This window comes from Panulirus ornatus, chromosome 33 (assembly GCF_036320965.1).
Source record: "Panulirus ornatus isolate Po-2019 chromosome 33, ASM3632096v1, whole genome shotgun sequence".
NCBI lineage: Eukaryota > Metazoa > Arthropoda > Malacostraca > Decapoda > Palinuridae > Panulirus > Panulirus ornatus.
The window spans coordinates 22520250-22537950 of record NC_092256.1 but is presented as its reverse complement, the minus strand read 5'-3'; the positions used below and the strand labels follow the sequence as shown (position 1 = coordinate 22537950).

At 46.6% G+C, this 17701-nt stretch overlaps 1 protein-coding gene across 4 annotated transcripts in view; it reads left to right on the top strand.

Annotated features, from left to right (window-relative positions):
- The window catches only part of LOC139759593 (octopamine receptor beta-2R-like), a 107571-nt gene extending 99328 nt beyond the window's left edge, over nucleotides 1-8243 (top strand). For all 4 annotated transcript variants that reach the window (XM_071681897.1, XM_071681896.1, XM_071681898.1 and 1 more), the window contains one exon: nucleotides 1628-8243. In XM_071681897.1, the coding sequence (XP_071537998.1) occupies nucleotides 1647-3602 (1956 nt within the window). In that variant the 5' untranslated portion in view covers nucleotides 1628-1646 and the 3' untranslated portion in view covers nucleotides 3603-8243. The remainder of the gene's footprint in view (nucleotides 1-1627) is intronic.
- The last annotated feature ends 9458 nt before the right edge of the window (nucleotides 8244-17701 follow it).

The following is a 17701-nucleotide window of genomic DNA, read 5'->3' as shown; positions in this document are numbered from 1 at the left end:
ACTAAACGACAGATGATTTAGAAGAGATAATCAATAACTGATAACACGCAAGAGCTACAGCTACTTGTGTTCACCAGCGCCGAGCTAGAGTAACGTCGAGCGCTTGGACACCAACACGGAAATAAGTTAATCACCAGTGTTTGGGCAGCTGGTGGGATGTCTGATCACTTTTTGACTGAAGGAGAATGTGAAATATTGTAGTGGCTTTGGGAAAACAGGAAATGATACGAAATGGGACGAGGGTAGCGCAAGTAAGTATGTTAAGAGTAGAGGCTTCTTTGCTGAGATACTAATAATGGCATTCGGTGAGGAGGGAGTAAACAGAACTAGAGGAGTGACAGAAATGGAAGGTGAGTAGGAAAGCATTCCTTACATGTGCAGGTGAAGAGTGTGGCTGGCGAAAAGGCGAGATGAGCATTTGAGAAACGGTAGTAAGTGGTAAGATGAAGAAGTAGCTGGAGAAAAAGAAAAGAAAGTTGAATTGGCGATGCCTGTGTGGAAGGAGCGAGTGTGATTGGAAGTTGAGCTGTAGGTCAAAAGGATGGTGCAGGGGTTATAAAAGTGGGCCAGTAAGAAGTAGGTGAGAAAATATCAGCAGACATAAGGCAGAATAAGGATATGTTTTGGAAAGACGTCAGGCGTGGCCAGAATGTTCTCATTATAACTCCGGAAAGGTTCTCACTTCCATCAAGAAACAAAAATGGGATATTTCTCTTTCTATTTTCGTCCTCTGGTGGACTTCATTATACTCACTAATACTTGAAAATACTGGAGAGGTTCACCCCTGAGGATTGGTCTGTCAACACCAAGGAGATGGACTCATAAAAAGGCAGCTATCTCGGCCACTGGTTCCCACGTCTAGGTCCTAGCTGCTGGTGGAGAGTAGAGAGAATGTCAAGTAATTCCAGACCTGACTTGAGAGAGGGTCAGACCGGAGGAGAGGGTGAGGAGTTCCAGTGTCCAGCTGTGGAGGAGGATTCTGGAATCTTCACAACTTTTTACTCTTTCTAATGTAATTTCTATTCCAAAGGAGATTTCCTGACTGGATCTTAAGTTTGGTCAGAATGATCGACACGGACATTCAAGAAAAGTCTGAGTCAAACACTCAAATGCAACGTTTATACACTTCTCGACGAATGTATACATCCAAGCACGAAATGACATTCATAAAAACAAATGTTGCGCGTATAAACGCACATCGAAAATGTATGAATGAATGTACGCACTCACATAAATCATCAGGCATACATACAGCCTTGTACATAATCATATAAACCCGCTCGTCTGGACTGCTCCATTGGTACAAGAACACTAGAAACTCGCCACGTGTTTTTCTATCGCGGGCTCACGGTGCGAGCGTGCTGTCTCTACACCCACGCAGGGAGATTATTGTCCCACTCACGCCCGCATACACCCTCCCAGTGATGGCGTATTTCTAACCCGCGCGTAGTCTCACGCGATGTGAATTCACGCTCGTGTGATCGAGGTCTTAGATACGGGACAACCTCTGCTGGCGTGAGGTAGGGAGTGGGAGGTGAAGCAAGCAGCGGTCTAGCCGTGTTAGAGTGGGAGGTGAAGCAAGCAGCGCTCTAGCCATGTTACTCATCCATCTGTTTCTCTGTTTCAGAACGCGGGCAGGGGGGGTTATGCCCACCTCGCCAACACCGCCGCCCCTGCACCGCAAGACTACGCCTCTTCTTTTACTTCTCCTGCTGGTGTCGGGCCCGCTGTTCCCTGAGGCGGGAGCCTGGGATGGTGAGGCCGTCACCACACCTGCCGCCCCACCGCCCGCCAACTCCCTCAAGTCTTCCACCACCAGCGCCACAACTAACACTGCCGCCGCCTCTCCCCGGACGACCAAAGACACAGCCAAACCCACGCCTTCCGTCACGACACACACAACATTCACGTCATCCGACAATGCGTCTGAAGGGCCTTGTCTACCCGTCGTCACCCATATCGAGGACGCTGTCCCCATGGGGGATGAGGGCGGCGCTAGGGAAGCCAGGGGGCCTCGCCACAAAGACAATAATCAAAATACTAGCGTGCTCGGGCACCCCGCTGGGACGGCGGTCACGAGAAACGTAACAGTTCCCGCGTTCTACCAGGACGCCACCACCCGGTTCTTCGGAAACGACACCTATCTTGGGGAGGAGCTGGAGGTCGAGGTGTGGTCGGGTGCGGACCTGGGGCTGATCGCAGTAAAGGCAATTGTGATGTGCACCATCATCATGGTGTCGGTCTTGGGTAACATCCTGGTGATCGTCAGCGTCGCCCTTCACCGCCGCCTCCACTCCACTGCTAACTACCTCCTGGTGTCCCTAGCCACGGCAGACATGCTCGTCGCCCTGTGTGCCATGACCTTCAACGCCTCCGTCGAGTTATCTGGAGGTCGCTGGATGTTTGGTCGCATCATGTGCGATTTATGGAACAGCTTCGACGTCTACTTCTCAACGGTGTCGATCTTACATCTCTGTTGCATCAGCGTGGACCGCTACTACGCCATCGTGCGGCCGCTGGAATACCCGCTCACCATTACCCGCCGTATCCTGGCCATCATGCTGGCCCACTGCTGGATGGCTCCCACGCTCATCTCCTTCCTGCCCATCCTGCTGGGCTGGTACACCACGGCCGAACACCTCCGCAACAGAGACTCACAGCCTCACGCCTGCACCTTCGTCGTGAATGCTGTCTTTGCTCTCGTCTCTTCAGCGGTGTCTTTCTGGGTGCCGTGCACCGTCATGGTGGTCATGTATTTCCGGATTTACCAAGAGGCGCGCAAACAGGAGCGAGCGCTGCTGTCTCGCGCTTCATCGGCCAACTCCGCGGCCTACTCCGCCTCTGTAAGGCTGAGTACCGGTTCTCAGCAGCAGCAACAGCAGCAGCAGCAGGACCCGACAGCTGCAGCTATGGCTCGTCAGCAGCTGTTGGTAGCCCTACAGTCGACTCCCTTCACGCCAACAAACCGACATCAAGAGCTCCTCATGAAGACCTTCAGCGACACATCGTCAACAGCGTCCGTGGCGACGACCGCATCGGGCGTGCCGTCCGTGGGTCCCTCAGGCAGCAGCAGCTCCCGCAGCAGCAGCGGCGGTGCTGTGGTGGCCAATATGGCGGCGGGTAATGGCGCGGGTGCAGTTAACATCGCCAAGTCCAGTGGCGTTAATGGCAGTAACAGTGGTACTGGGTGGCGATCCAGGCACGGCAGCAACGCCTCATGGCACGGTCCCTCCCGGCACAACCCGCACGTACCGTGCGGACGTCGTATGCACAGCACGCCGCTGGTGGCGACCAAGGCCAGCCCCCTGCCTGTGGGACGTCGGGAACACAAGGCGGCCCGCACCCTGGGGCTCATCATGGGCGCCTTCGTGCTGTGCTGGCTGCCCTTCTTCACGTGGTACGTCAGCATCAACGTGTGCGGCCCCTCCTGCCGCTGCCCGCACGCCGTCGTCACCGCGCTCTTCTGGATCGGATACTTTAACTCTACCCTCAACCCCTTCATCTACGCTTACTTTCGTACCGACTTCCGTGAGGCTTTCCACCGCACCCTGAAGCGGATGAGTTGCTGCCGTCCGCGTCAGCCGGCAGGGGTGTTCGTCTGACCGCCGCTAGCTGCTAGCTCAGACTTCCCCGGTACACCACCCAAGCGGACGACCAAGGACAGGGTGTCACTCCCTACGAGCTGGACAAGACAGAGTCCTCAACTTCATACCATATTGACAATGTCATCACTGGCAGTTGGCCTTGCACAACATAATCTAGTCATTCCCGCCACCATGCCCACGCTGGTCCAACTCATGGTTCCACGTAATCACCTACTGTTTGGTTACACCTTTCTGATGCCGAGGTACAGGAACGGTGTGGAGGTCGGTATCCCGTCACCAGCCACACTGTTGCGCTGTGGCCCAACTTGAGATGGAGGAGATGAAACTACGTGGAGTGGCTGACGCAAGACGTATATAACATGACAGAAATCAGCATATTTCACGGGGACATCGTGTCTTGTGTTTCCTCTGTGATGCTGACACTGAACGGCTCATTCGAACCATTTTTTCTGTTATTATTACATTTTTGTTAAGAATACCTTTTATAAGTTCATCTTTTATACCGATAAGTCATAGGCTTTCCTTCCATCACTGCTTATCATGATAGCTGTGGTAAGGCACTGTGTGTGCGCACCGTGGACACGGCGATACCTAGCCCTCATCAAGCTGGGCAGCACCGTGAGGTGATCATTAGGTGTGGACAACTCAAGCTGGGGTCGCCAGCAGTGAGGTTAGCACAGACCTCAGATGCTGCTCCTGCTTTCACAACTGCCATTCATTTTCTTTAATGATTCCTCCACACTGTATTATATCATCGTGATTCATTTGTATTCAAGATTCTGTTGTGACCATCTCATAAGGTAGAGAAGCAATACCATGTTCTGATATGAGACCTCAGTTAAGGTGTTACAACCAGCTGTAGACTGTTGATATGTAGGAATATAACTATGATGCCTATAGGCCATATATATATATATATATATATATATATATATATATATATATATATATATATATATATATATATATATATATATATATATATTCTTTCCAAATCTCAAAGGTTGGGGTGATAATTAGATTAGCCTCAGTGGTGATCGTGGACAGGTAGCTGGCAACAGTTGGCTGTACGCGTAGTCGTCACTGTAAGGAGATTGTGTACATAAACCAGAGGAGAGTGTGATATATATGACTTGTTGTTGTAAATAAGATGATGATTATATACTTGAGGTGAATACACCAACTGTATTGTCTGGCACAAGGATTCGGGTAACCGCTTAGTGCAAGTGTGGAATCAAGTAGACCATAAGGCGGCAGGTAACGAGTCAAGGTTCTTGGTAGGTACTGACTATCTGGGCCAACCAGACCTTGCAGCAGGGAGACTATCTGGGCCAACCAGACCTTGCAGCAGGCAGACTATCTGGGCCAATCAGATCTTGCAAAAAGCAGATTATCTGGGCCAACCAGACCTTGCAGCAGGCAGACAATCTGGGCCGACCAGACCTTGCAGCAGGCAGACTATCTGGGCCAACCAGACCTTACAAAAGGCAGACTATCTGGGCCAACCAGACTTTGCAACAGGCAGACTATCTGGGCCAACCAGACTTTGCAACAGGCAGACTATCTGGGCCAACCAGACTTTGCAACAGGCAGACTTCCTTAGACAACCAGACTTTGCAACAGGACCGACGTGAGTAACTCTTCCGGACCTGGATGACGTCCTCCTGATGTTGGCAGCGACTGTGTGGAGACGCTGGCCACTTAGGTTACGGCACCTGCAGTACTGCGGAACATCACAGGAAAGTGAAGACGCCTAAACAACATTGCCTTCAAGGGACGTGGACTGAGCCTCAGCAACACCGGTGGAGCTGAACGGTCAAGGGACCATCCATACGGGCACCGTGCCTTCAGCCCAGGCGCCTGCCATGTCACCTGGTATGAAAGGCTCCCAGGACGCTGGGCAGACTCCACCGTCATGGCCCCGTTTTGTTGCGTGATGTAATTTGGATATAGAGTTAGCCAAGCACACAATACTGAGAAACTTATCTTAATACCAGAGATGCAAGGATGAATATGATGCGTGGTCTTTTTTTTTCCTAGAATTTTGGAACCAGATATATGGTACGTGTTTACTATCATATTCCCTGCGTATCAAGCATTTTGAAGTTGTGCTGATTATAATAGTTTCCTGGAGATGTGTCTGGCAAAACTCTTAGATTCATATAGTAAGAATTAATGTATTTGGAAATCAAGTAAATTTCCCACAAGGGATGAACCTTGTCTGAATATCCAGTCAGCAACGGAGACACGTCTTTTTGGCTGGCTAACTGGAGACGCGTCCCTCTATTTCGCTGATTAGGGACGTGTCTTCCTACTTGGCTGGCGGAGGACGTGGCCTCCTACCTGGTTGGCTGGAGACGTGTCCTCCTGCTTGGCTGAAGACCTTCATATGGCAACATCATACCCGTTCCAGTGCCTGTTGTCTTGCTATAACTAATGTTAGCCATTGTAAGTACAGGGAGACTTTACCGCCCCCATCCGTTCGAACTCATTTCGAGGCTGCAACAATCCCTAACTACAAACTTTTAATTTTCCTTTGCATCTTAGATATTGGGAGACATCTGAGGCGCAAAGTTAATGGTTAGAAGTACCCATACATACAGCCTGCATACGTAGTTACTCAGTTGCCACTTGTATCTGTGAGGCCTCCCGGAAAGCACGAATTGTCGGTGTTGGGAAGTGACTGTCCTTAAAGGTTCCAGCTTCTTAACAAGGTCTTCCCTGGCGTTCCAGACCGTCCCCCTTCCAGGGACATACCTCAGACTGCTGACTGTAAGGTTAAGGGCTCGAGCGTTCCTACCACAATCACTTTTCAAGACAGCATGAGAGAAAAATGAAAGCACAAAGTAAAATGTCATCAAGCACTTAACAAATCATGCAAGAGGTAAATACGACATGGAGGTTAGTCACCAGTACCTCCCTACCTGCCCGCCAGGGTCGGGTCCCTACACCCGTACCTGACCCCCCTGCCTACCTGGTAGGGGCAGGTCCTTCCCCTAGTACCCCCCCTGTCCCCCTGTCAGGTTTGGGTCATCATGAGCTATGGCGCGACGGTGAAGATTTAGTTACTTGTCCACATGAGTGACGAAGTGTTCAACACTGTAGGAGCGACACAAGCCCTCGGGTTAGATGATGGTATTCCCACAATGACCACTCTCACACAGCCTGGATGAGCCAGTAATGGCGTGCCCACACTGCCCGGTCCCACACACACAGCCTGGATGTGCCAGGAGAATGTTGCTCGCCATTTGTCACAGACATTACATCTAACCTCAACCATATAAGCCACTTGTAACACAGAGATTCCCACATCCACCATGGGATCTGATGTTATGGTTGTGTCTTGCCTATCAAGTATTAGTCAATAGACATATTTATGATATACTGGTAAATGAGCCGATAGAGGTATGTCAGATTAGCCATTTTTATGTTTGATGTATTATGAATATAGATGTTTGGACCCGTCAGATTTCTGGGGCTGTGTTGTAAACTTCTCTGTATATGGGACTTGTATTATGTGAGCAACTGTCTCCATCAACGGCTGGTATACTTGCCTGTTTGTTTCATGCCGCTTCAGGCAACATTCGATTTGTCTTAATTTTCTGAAGATTTAGACCAGCGTAGCGAAGCAGTGAAGTGGCGGCCGCAGGTCATGCCCACGACGCCAGTCTGAACTTGTGTGCGTTTCACTGACGATCGTCGCAAGTTCACTTGTGGGCGGGGCAGCGCTATACCCCGCGCCTCACTCCTGCTCCCTCATGATCAGAAGACGAACAAACTTTGTAACACACACACACACACACACACACACACACACACACACGGGGAGAGAGGAGAAAAAAAATACTAACCATATATTCCCTGCGTGTTGTAGAAGGCGACTAAGAGAGGCGGGAGCTGGTGGCTGGGAATCCTCCCTTTCTGTATCACTTTCTAAAAGAGAGAACAGTGCAAGGAACCAAGTGAGGAGTCTACCCTCAAAGTCAAACGTTTATAGCGAGCAATGATATGGTTCAGCTACAAGTATGTCAACCAGTACTTTCAAATTTGTTCAATATGACCTTTTCTAATTACTTAAATATGTTTTATGTTTATGTACAATCTGGAGTCACACCCTGATATTACTCCTGGCGAGATATGCTGCGTTCTGCATGCCAGGTGGTGCCTCCGGAGCCACGAAGGTCAAGCACAAAGTCCACTCTTCCCGTCGGCTTCGCCAGGCCTCCCGGTCGACCTTCTTAGTGTGAACAACACAACTTCCCGGTGAAATCACATGCCCAAAAGTAATCCACGTCTGTGTGGACTGAATCTATCAAAAAAAATATCTACCCATCAAATGTAACTCAAACATAATCTATCCTGTAATGATTGTCTTGTAGTGATAGTAGTAGTATTAGTTGTAACAGCCAGTCATTCTGTTGACGGCAACTCCCACTTGTGTTGCCCGTCCTGGAAAAGGAACCAGGTGCCGGGGGAGTGGTGAGAGAGAGAGAGAGAGAGAGAGAGAGAGAGAGAGAGAGAGAGAGGAGAGGGAGGGACAGTAGCCACCAATTTGGATACCCGCGTCGCTTTAGTTGCCGCTCTGCTGAAACACTGACACATGTTTTATCTTTATTTCAGAGTAAAATATTTTTTAAAGTTATCTGTTTCATTATCCTGTCCTGTGCCTTCCAGTGTCTCCATACATGACGTAAATCGCCCCAGGGAACAACAGTGAGTGAGATCAGTCCTCAGCCATACACTGCTGCCTCAGGACCAGGCCTGGACAACGGCCGTGCTCTCCACAAGACGAACAAAGAAAACTGCTCCTTTACACAACTTCCAGAGTTGGATATCCTGTACTTAACTTACGAGATTTTCTTCTCAACATTTGACGCTCTACCAGACCTCTGTCATTCACCTTACTCTCTGTCATTCACCTTACTCTCTGTCATTCACCTTACTCTCTGTCATTCACCTTACTCTCTGTCATTCACCTTACTCTCTGTCATTCACCTTACTCTCTGTCATTCACCTCACTCTCTGTCATTCACCTTACTCTCTGTCATTCACCTTACTCTCTGTCATTCACCTTACTCTCTGTCATTCTCCTTACTCTCTGTCATTCACCTCAGCTGGACCCTAATGAGCACACGTGCTGGACAAGGAAGGGCATAATACAAACACAGGAAGAATATTCTCATCTCCCTTTCTCTCATCTACCACTTCCCTGAGGCTCCTCTGTAATCCTTCCAACATTTAATCTGCCACACGTGTCCTTCATCTGTCATATTTGTCCTAATTGGCTTCTCAGTGGAGGAAAAAAAAATATCCCATTTTGTTTCACTCAAAAAATTTTCACATTTCCTTCTTGTCCCAACACCTCCGTCAGGCAGCTCTTCCTCAGCTTACCAAGAGACATACTTCCTTGAGGCTCATAATCCGTGAAGTAGGCAAGACACTTGGGAATGATATCTTGGCTTTTGCCTCGCCAGGAGGAATGTGGGCATTTACATGCAGAGGAGAAGGTGACGGGAGCTCAGGTGAGCTAAAGTGACCCGCGAGATGCTGAAAGACCAGAAGACGCGGACCAGCCTGGACACTACGCCACGCTGGTGCTACCACAGCAAGGAACAGTTGCTGTCTATTTACATTTTAATTTCTCTTCTTCCACCTGCTCCACAGGTCTGGCACAATTCGTCCGCTAGCAGACCCCAATTCGTCCCAACAAACGCCCGCAGACGGTGTGGGAGGCAGGAAACAACAATTTATTGATGGGATTCGAACCTTGACCCACGGGCCACTGAGGATTAAAGCCACAGCGCCCTCTCTCGTCTAGTTGCTGTACGGCACACATGACTCACAAGAGTACCAGCTGGGGTTACCGGCCCTGCCTGAGGAAGAAATGGAAGCCTTTAGTGACCTTAAGATGGTCTTCAAGACCAACGCGAGGTACCTTAAAGCCTTGCCCCTATTGTGAAGAACTTGTGTCCAAGATGTGGGGCCTCTGGGTGTTACGGGTCTGCCGTGAAGGGCCTCTGGGTGTTACAGGTCTGCTGTAAAATAGCAACAAATTCACAAATAGAACTTACCAAGTTACCCCGAGGTCTTCAAGCAAGTTCTCCTTAAGCCTTCCCCAGTTCCTCGTCAGGTCTCTCCAGGATCTTTCCAAGGTTCTCCCCAGGCCTTCCCTAAATCTCCTTCAGATACTCTCCATGTTGTCCCCAAGTCTTCCCCAGATTTTCCTCAGGTCTTCCCCACAGCTCTGGTTTTACTCAGGTCCTCCTCAGGTCTTCCTGAGGTCATCACCAGGTTCTCATTCAGGTCTTTCCCTTTGCACGCTCTAAGCGCTACGTTGGGAGCTAAAAAGAAAAAAATAATACCGTATTTAAAATGTTGATCATAAATTGCTATATTGGTCACTCTGGCTGCAGGTCTAGGCGTCAGAACAACCCCTGAGGTTAAGACCACAGTCCATGATACTTCCCGCTCAATGCCGTCTCTTTACCCCGAGTCTGCAGATTACAACTTTAAAGATTCAGCTGTAGATGAGGACCAGACCCACAAAGAGAGAGAGAAAATTCGACCTCTTATATATATATATATATATAAGACTTTTCCTTCTGGCCGCCATCGTTGGCCTCCCAACATCCTTACCAACTTAACTGTCTCGGACGTTTTCCAATATCTCATTTGCGGGGGGATGAGCCAGCTGTCGACAGGGAGACACAAGGGTCGAGATAAATCCCATCCTGGCAGATATAAATTTCTGTTTCAAGACAGTTGTCGTCTCGTTCAGTCAACTCGGGAGGAGAGCAGTGGGAGGCATTTGTGCTCGCTTGAAATACGACTTCCACATACAACAGAAGGTTAGGTTGAATCTTTCCCGTTGCTCATTATTTGTGTGGTGTGGTGGTTGTTGTGTGGTTTGTGCTGTGGAGTGTTACGGTTTTGTGGTGTGCGGCAGGTGTGTGGCAACCGGGGTTGGTGTATCATCTGGGGCAGTGTAGCAACCAGGTGGTCGTGTGGCAACTGGTGGTCGTGTGGTGAGCCGGGGGTCGTGTGGTGAGCCGGGGGTCGTGTGGTGAGCAGGGGGTCGTGTGGTGAACAGGGGGTTGTGTGGTGAACCAGGGGTCTTGTGGTGAGCCGGGGGTCGTGTGGTGAACCGGGGGTCATGTGGTGAACCAGGGGTCGTGTGGTGAGCCGGGGGTTGTGTGGTGAACCAGGGGTCGTGCGTTGAGCCGGCGGTCGTGTGGTGAGCCGGGGGTTGTGTGGTGAACCAGGGATCGTGTGGTGAGCCAGGGGTCGAGTGGTGAGCCAGGGGTCGTGTGGTGAGCCAGGGGTCGTGTGGTAAGCCAGAGGTCGTGTGGTGAACCAGGGGTCGTGTGGTGAGCCTTGGAACACTGGTGTCAGGTCTGCTGGTGGAGACTCTCATCACAGGACGTGTCCTGCTAAATTTCATACTAAGACTCTACCTGTCCTGGCTGGAGGCAGGTTCGGCACACTACCTCGCTCTATCACTGCTACTTTGCAAGAATCTTGTCCAATAGTAAAATTCTCCTCCGCAATAAGTCCTACACCGTATTACTTGACTGGCTTGATTCCTTCTGAGGCAGAGGAAGTTTTTCCTTCATCCAATCAGGCTCGCTCTCCTGTATGGGATCTTTTACGACCAAAGAAAGTTTCAGGAAGATGCGTTTCTCTCCAAGCTCAAGAGCTGCCCCTCGATGTGGCTCAAATTTCTATAAGTAACTTTAGTTCCCTCTGGGTGAGGCTTTCCCCCGTGAGACGACCACGTCCTGTGGTGCTGGAGGGAAGAGGGGTGGGTCACCTTACGTGGCCAGACGCATCACTGTGCAGTACCGGGGAGGTAGGGGAGGGGGAGGGATGTGTTCTCCTCCACCACAACCCCTCCATCGGGCTGGGTTGGGGACCCCTCCCCCACTTTAAACCTGTTTTCAGCCAACACAAGCCACTCAGTCTCAACCTTTAAGCGAGAGCATCCTCTCCCTCCCTGTTCATGTGTAACGGACACCCAGGAACCTCCACACAGGTGAACACCTCCAGCCCCTAAGGCAATGATATCATGAGGGAAATATATATATATATATATATATATATATATATATATATATATATATATATATATATATATATATATATATATATATATATGGTGCGTGCTCGTATGTACATACGTACATATGCATGCGTTTCTACGTGCGTGTGTTCGTCTTTTCCCTACTGATACACTCGCCGACATTAACATCTGCTCCTAAGAATCCTCGCTACCCAACTTACGCAAGTCCTCGGTGCCAACCTACAGACGTCCTTGCTGCCCAGCCTGCGGAAGGCCTCGCTGCCCTGCAGACAGAAACCTTTCTAAACGACTGCGTCACTTACCCTCAGCTTCCCTCTATACACTCCCTCCACACACAGTAATTAAGGCAGCGGCAAAACTATACATGCACCTAGAAGTGTCTTAAATTTGTTTTGCCGTAGTTCACCCAATCTGATCCTCGGCGTCTTGGTTGCTAACAGGATGGGATTTGCTCGCTTAGTTTTGTATCATATTCAATTACGGGACGTCTTATCAAGCGTCTGGTTTAGGTTAACTTTTTCATTAAGATTCATAAGTACGTTCGAGTATAGTACACAGGATAAGGGCATCTGCAGTAAGTTCAGGCATAAGACAAAGGATAGGGATGTCTGCAGTAGGCCCAGGTATAGGACTAAGGGACATCTGCAGTTGATTCAGACGTACGAGAGAGTGTGTTACCTTAGGGGAAAATCTTCAGTCACATTCTTCAATAACTTGATGAAGCTGGTGTCCCTTTCCTGTGTCCAGTACCTGAACCTGCTGCTGGTGTCCCTCTCCTGTGTGCAGACATCCAGTCTGTTGCCAGTGAGCCTCACTTGTGTCTAGAAGTACAATCTTTTCACACCAAAGATGACCTGTCTTGATGACCCTGTGCAGCAGGACTCCTGGGGGACACAAGAGAACCACTGCTGGTAGGTCGCGCCTAGCTTCCCTGGTCCTCGTCTAGCACACACACACACACACACACACACACACACACACACACACACACACACACACCTCACTCCTCAAATCAATCAGCAACAATAAAATCAATATTCAGGAGCTGTTAGTATCTGTGACCCTAAACGAGACAAGAGAATAGAAGGTTCACCTCAGTCCACTGACGATATTGCAACACAGAAATGATCTAAGTAAATAGTCTGATATATGAGCAGGATGGAGGGAACCATTCATGTTACTGTTGACCGTTAACAGATTCACATGAGCAGTCAGGTAACAAACATGAGTTGATTCTTACGAGACAGACAGACATACACGAGTTATCAACAGGAGGCATGACCTTTGTTGACTGTGGTTCCTTATGAGGGGACTAGCGTCAGTCATAACTCGGGCCCCTGAAGCCATCTCACACCGTCCCTGGCATGATTGCTGATCTGTCTTTCTCGTGAAAATGAACCTATCGGCCAGGCATCTACATCTCATACAGGGGGCCACGCGTCTTTCTCCTTTTACTAAACCTTTCTTAGTCGCATTCTTTCTCATCCTCTTTCATTTTTCTTTTGACTCGAGTCTTCATGAGTGAGTCTTGAACTAACTCCACCAACCACACTGCCCAGAACACAGGCTGTGTGCAGTGGGCGACGTGGTCACTTTAGTAAGGGAATATTTCCCGAAATATAGAAAAATGTACTTGTACACCATGTTCGTTGACGGCACTTGTGCGCCCTGAGTTCCAGCTACCCCAAATCTGGCATGACCCAGCATGACCTTGATGTTTGCACTGAGTGACAGATATTTGCTAGATTTACGCTCATTTCTGACTTTTGTGGGAGCGGCAGTATTCGTGTGACATGTTAGATATTGCAACACCAGGTGTGCCTAAGGCACGGTATGCACCACAGACATATTACACACGAAAACAGTACATACACAATACAGGAATATAACATTTTGTCTTTATATTACTGACTGTGTTTATTGGTTAATTAGAGAACATATAACAGGAAATTGGTCGTGATCACTGGGATCATACACTCCGGCTAAACTGTGCTGGGCATAATTTGTCACATGTATTGAGATTTACCGTTACTTCCACTCAAAGAAAAGTCTAATTCCTTAAACATTTCTTATTTCTGCTGTATGTAATTCTGGTGATACTCAGGGAACACGAGGCAATAAGTTGTCAATTGATTGTTATAACAGTGAAGATAAGGTTTACCTTAGTCTTGACCTGTCTTCCATTTACACCAGACACCAGGTAGACTTATGAGAGACTGTCAGTCTCTGGCCTTCCACACAATCTTTTACACCAAAGGCGTAAATCCCTACAGAACTGGGGCGTACATGTACATCTTACCAGATGACACGTATGCAAGTAATATGCAACACATGAACGTATATCAAGCTATTTACTCTACCATATCTTATTGCATGGCATACTGGACTAATATGTACTGCTATTTTTATCAAATGTGAAGCGTCTGGGGTAAACCATGGAAAGCTGTGTAGGTATGTATATTTGCGTGTGTGGACGTATGTGTATACATGTGTATGGGGGTGGGTTGGGCCATTTCTTTCGTCTGTTTCCTTGCGCTACCTCGCAAACGCGGGAGACAGCGACAAAGCAAAAAAAAAAAATTTATCAAATTAAGCAGTATTCCTCAATACAGTAGCACAATACAGAGGAGTCGTTTCGAAAATTCCATGAACTTACAATGATATGTTTTATATAGCGTGTCTTGTTTATTCTCATTATGTAGTGTTTACGTAATTCACAGCCCCATCATTATTTCAGAAGCATTAATACTCTGAATAGAAATCTTAATGATTTGCTAATTCTACTATCTAGGTATTGCCAACTCTTTTTGATAGTGATTTGTGCCAAGAAAAAAAAAGATAGGAAAAGTTATAGTTACCCCAGCGTTAACTTGTGCTTTCTTTGAAAATTTCTAAGAAAACGTACTTATAGAGGAAAGGAGCAACTAGTATAACCTGGTTCCGTAGTTTTTAAAGCATTTAACGAGGTTCTACTCACTGATATACTTTCATCATATAGTTTTTCTCGTATTGATAAATAAATAATCAATCTAACCTGTTTTCACATAGTTTTTGATTAATTTAGATAGGATATCCTCACTTATATACCTTCATTATGTAGTTATTTCACAGTAGAAAAAATGATTGATGATAATAGATTTTATCATATTGTAATGGCTACATACAACGTACTCAGCTAAAGGTGTCGGTAAAAAAATTATCTTAATAGGGAGTATCATGAATGTTTCAGAGTGGCATTTCCTATTGGTCTTGGCTGATGGTGAGGTCATAGTGGAAAGTTCCTGCAGCACTGATGTTCAAGGTTGGCAGGCAGTCGTGAACCGCTGTGGGCTGCTGACTTGCTCAATAACTCAGAAAGTTGCTGGACGGTGCAGTTCGACACATGAAGAATATCATGATGCTCATGTGGCCACATGACATTTTTTTTTAGATTAACAAGTATCGTCTGGGTATGTCATCGCTTATTGAGATTACTATAGTCTTTTCCTTTTGGCACATCCTTACAAAGTATTTGGAAAATAGAGAAGCTATGAACTCCACAGCTGTTTCCACGGTATAATGTCAGTATCGATGAGACATAACATCCTCCTTGAGCAGGACTCAAACACAGGTCCGAGAGATTATATATGTATATTCATCAGATGGTTTGCTTCTTAGATGTTATCCTGTAAATGCTCTAAAATCATAGTGAGCATTTTTGTTAAAGATTACAGCTATGAAAAGATGTCGTGAGAGTCATGACCTGACCGTAAGAACATTCGTGTGAACCTGTGTCGCTAAAAACATTTTACAGGAAAAATTTTTTTTCGAGTGTTGTTTAGCAGACCGGTTAGTACATATCAGTGTCTAGCTTGATATCATGGTTTACTTTCATTGATATTATGAACGTATATTTGGCTTCGTATCATGCATTAGAATAATGTTTTGACAAATGCTAGGAAGGAATTTTCTTTCTTGCCTGAACATGGTGTGTGTATGTGACCTCCGGAGCAGCAGGATTTTAACATTCTTTAGCCTCGACCTACAGTAATGACCAGCTGTCACCCAAAGAATATGAAAGACGCAAGAGAGGTTCGCAGCATTGTGAACAGAAGGCATTCTATACGTGCTCGTCGCCAGTACAGTGCCTCCCACTGTCCAAATAGGTCCTGGGAGAATCTCCTTCACATGTATCTTCCATCCTTGGACAACTTCCTACACGCCTACCAACTAAACTCCCGTTCACCATCTCCATCGCCTCTTCATTCCCATTCGACTCCCTTTCCCTAGTTCCTCGTCAGTGATGTTTACCCACTGCAGACCTACGAGTGCATCTGACAACAGTATCAAGATAGACATCAAACATCAGGATCACCGTAGACAATTAACGATAGTATCGAGGTAGACATGAAAGAAAAGCCCCGTAAATGTACACGACGGTGTTACCTGATGATGCTAAGTGCCAGTCGTCTTGACCTATCATATTCTTTTTCAATCGAACAAGTTTAGCATAGATCCTTCAGACGTAAACAGAAGAGTATCAATATTGATTCTTTTTCAGTTTTTGCCCAAGTCCGTGGGTAAGAATATATAGTCTAAGTGCGTCATACAACAGAATATAGAGAAAAATGATTGTATTTACGAAGATTCTTCAACCTTTAAGATTCTGTTTTGTCAACAGCTTGAATTGGTTTGGCATATCTGCCATACATCGAAATATGATTTCGGAATTACTTGCTAATGCTCGTCATATCCACACCATCTACGTCACAGTAATGAAGATATCAAAGAAAGAAAAAAACGTGCCTTTACCCACAGGACACTCGATCTAATGATAGCTTGGCTCGCAGCCGAGCCAGGTCGTCAAGATTGCCAAAGATGTTGCCTGTGTATTTGTTTCATGTAGACGAAACAATGGTCTTAGTTTTGTCATGTATCAACAGACACTTCGAAGATATAATTAAGCAAGAGCAATTCGGGTTATGATGACACTGGATTCTAAGATAATACTTCCGATGTGTTTATCTGAATATCAATCATCAATACTTCTCGCTTTGTACTGCTCTTTGTACTGCTTGGAAAGCAATTCATAAGTTTCAACAGAAGCTCAGAATATTTCATATATCATACAGTCGAAGATCTTTTGTATCGCTACTGACATGCCAAAGACCAATCTAAAAGAGTCTTTGGCACACTTGTCATAATATGGAATGAAAATTGTGCATGCAGACGAAGGATAACAAAGTCGTTTAAAAAAGCCATGAAATGCGAACCTAATTACAGTAAGCCATAACAATCAGAGTGCAAGTGATCTTAGAACTATCTTCATCACGTGAATGTTTTAAGTATTTCTCGGTTGATGGTTATAATGTTGTTGGCGGCCTTGATTACTCTAGCAGTTGGTAGACCTTAAGCCCAATAATCAACCAAGCCAACCAGATGAAAACGTAAACTCAGATAATCATCGTGACGATGATAATTGGAGCAAGTAAACATTGCTTGTCTCTTAGGTATTTGTTGATGGGAATGAACGTCATCTCATGATGGACAGTCATCAAATTTTTGTACGTTGTAGGTTGTGATATGGTGTAGGTTCTGGCTTAATGATCTTCATAAGGTGAGAGCCATTAATCCGCTTTCGAGAATTCATACGTGTTATGATCTCTTGCTTATGATTTCAGTCTCAAATTTTCAATGCCCATATGTTCGAAGTAGAAAATCAATGGTTTGTTTATTGGTTAGAATCGTAAATTCAAGTAATCGTCTGACCGCAACGCTCGACAAGAATGGTGAAGTGCCAGCCAAGTGACGATGCCAAGTCATGTACCTCGAAGTGACAGCTGGTCAGGCCAACCACCACCTGATGCCCTCATGCATATTTATACACACACACACACACACACACACACACACACACACACACATATATATATATATATATATATATATATATATATATATATATATATATATATATATATATATATATATATATATATATAAATATATATATATATATATATATATATATATATAT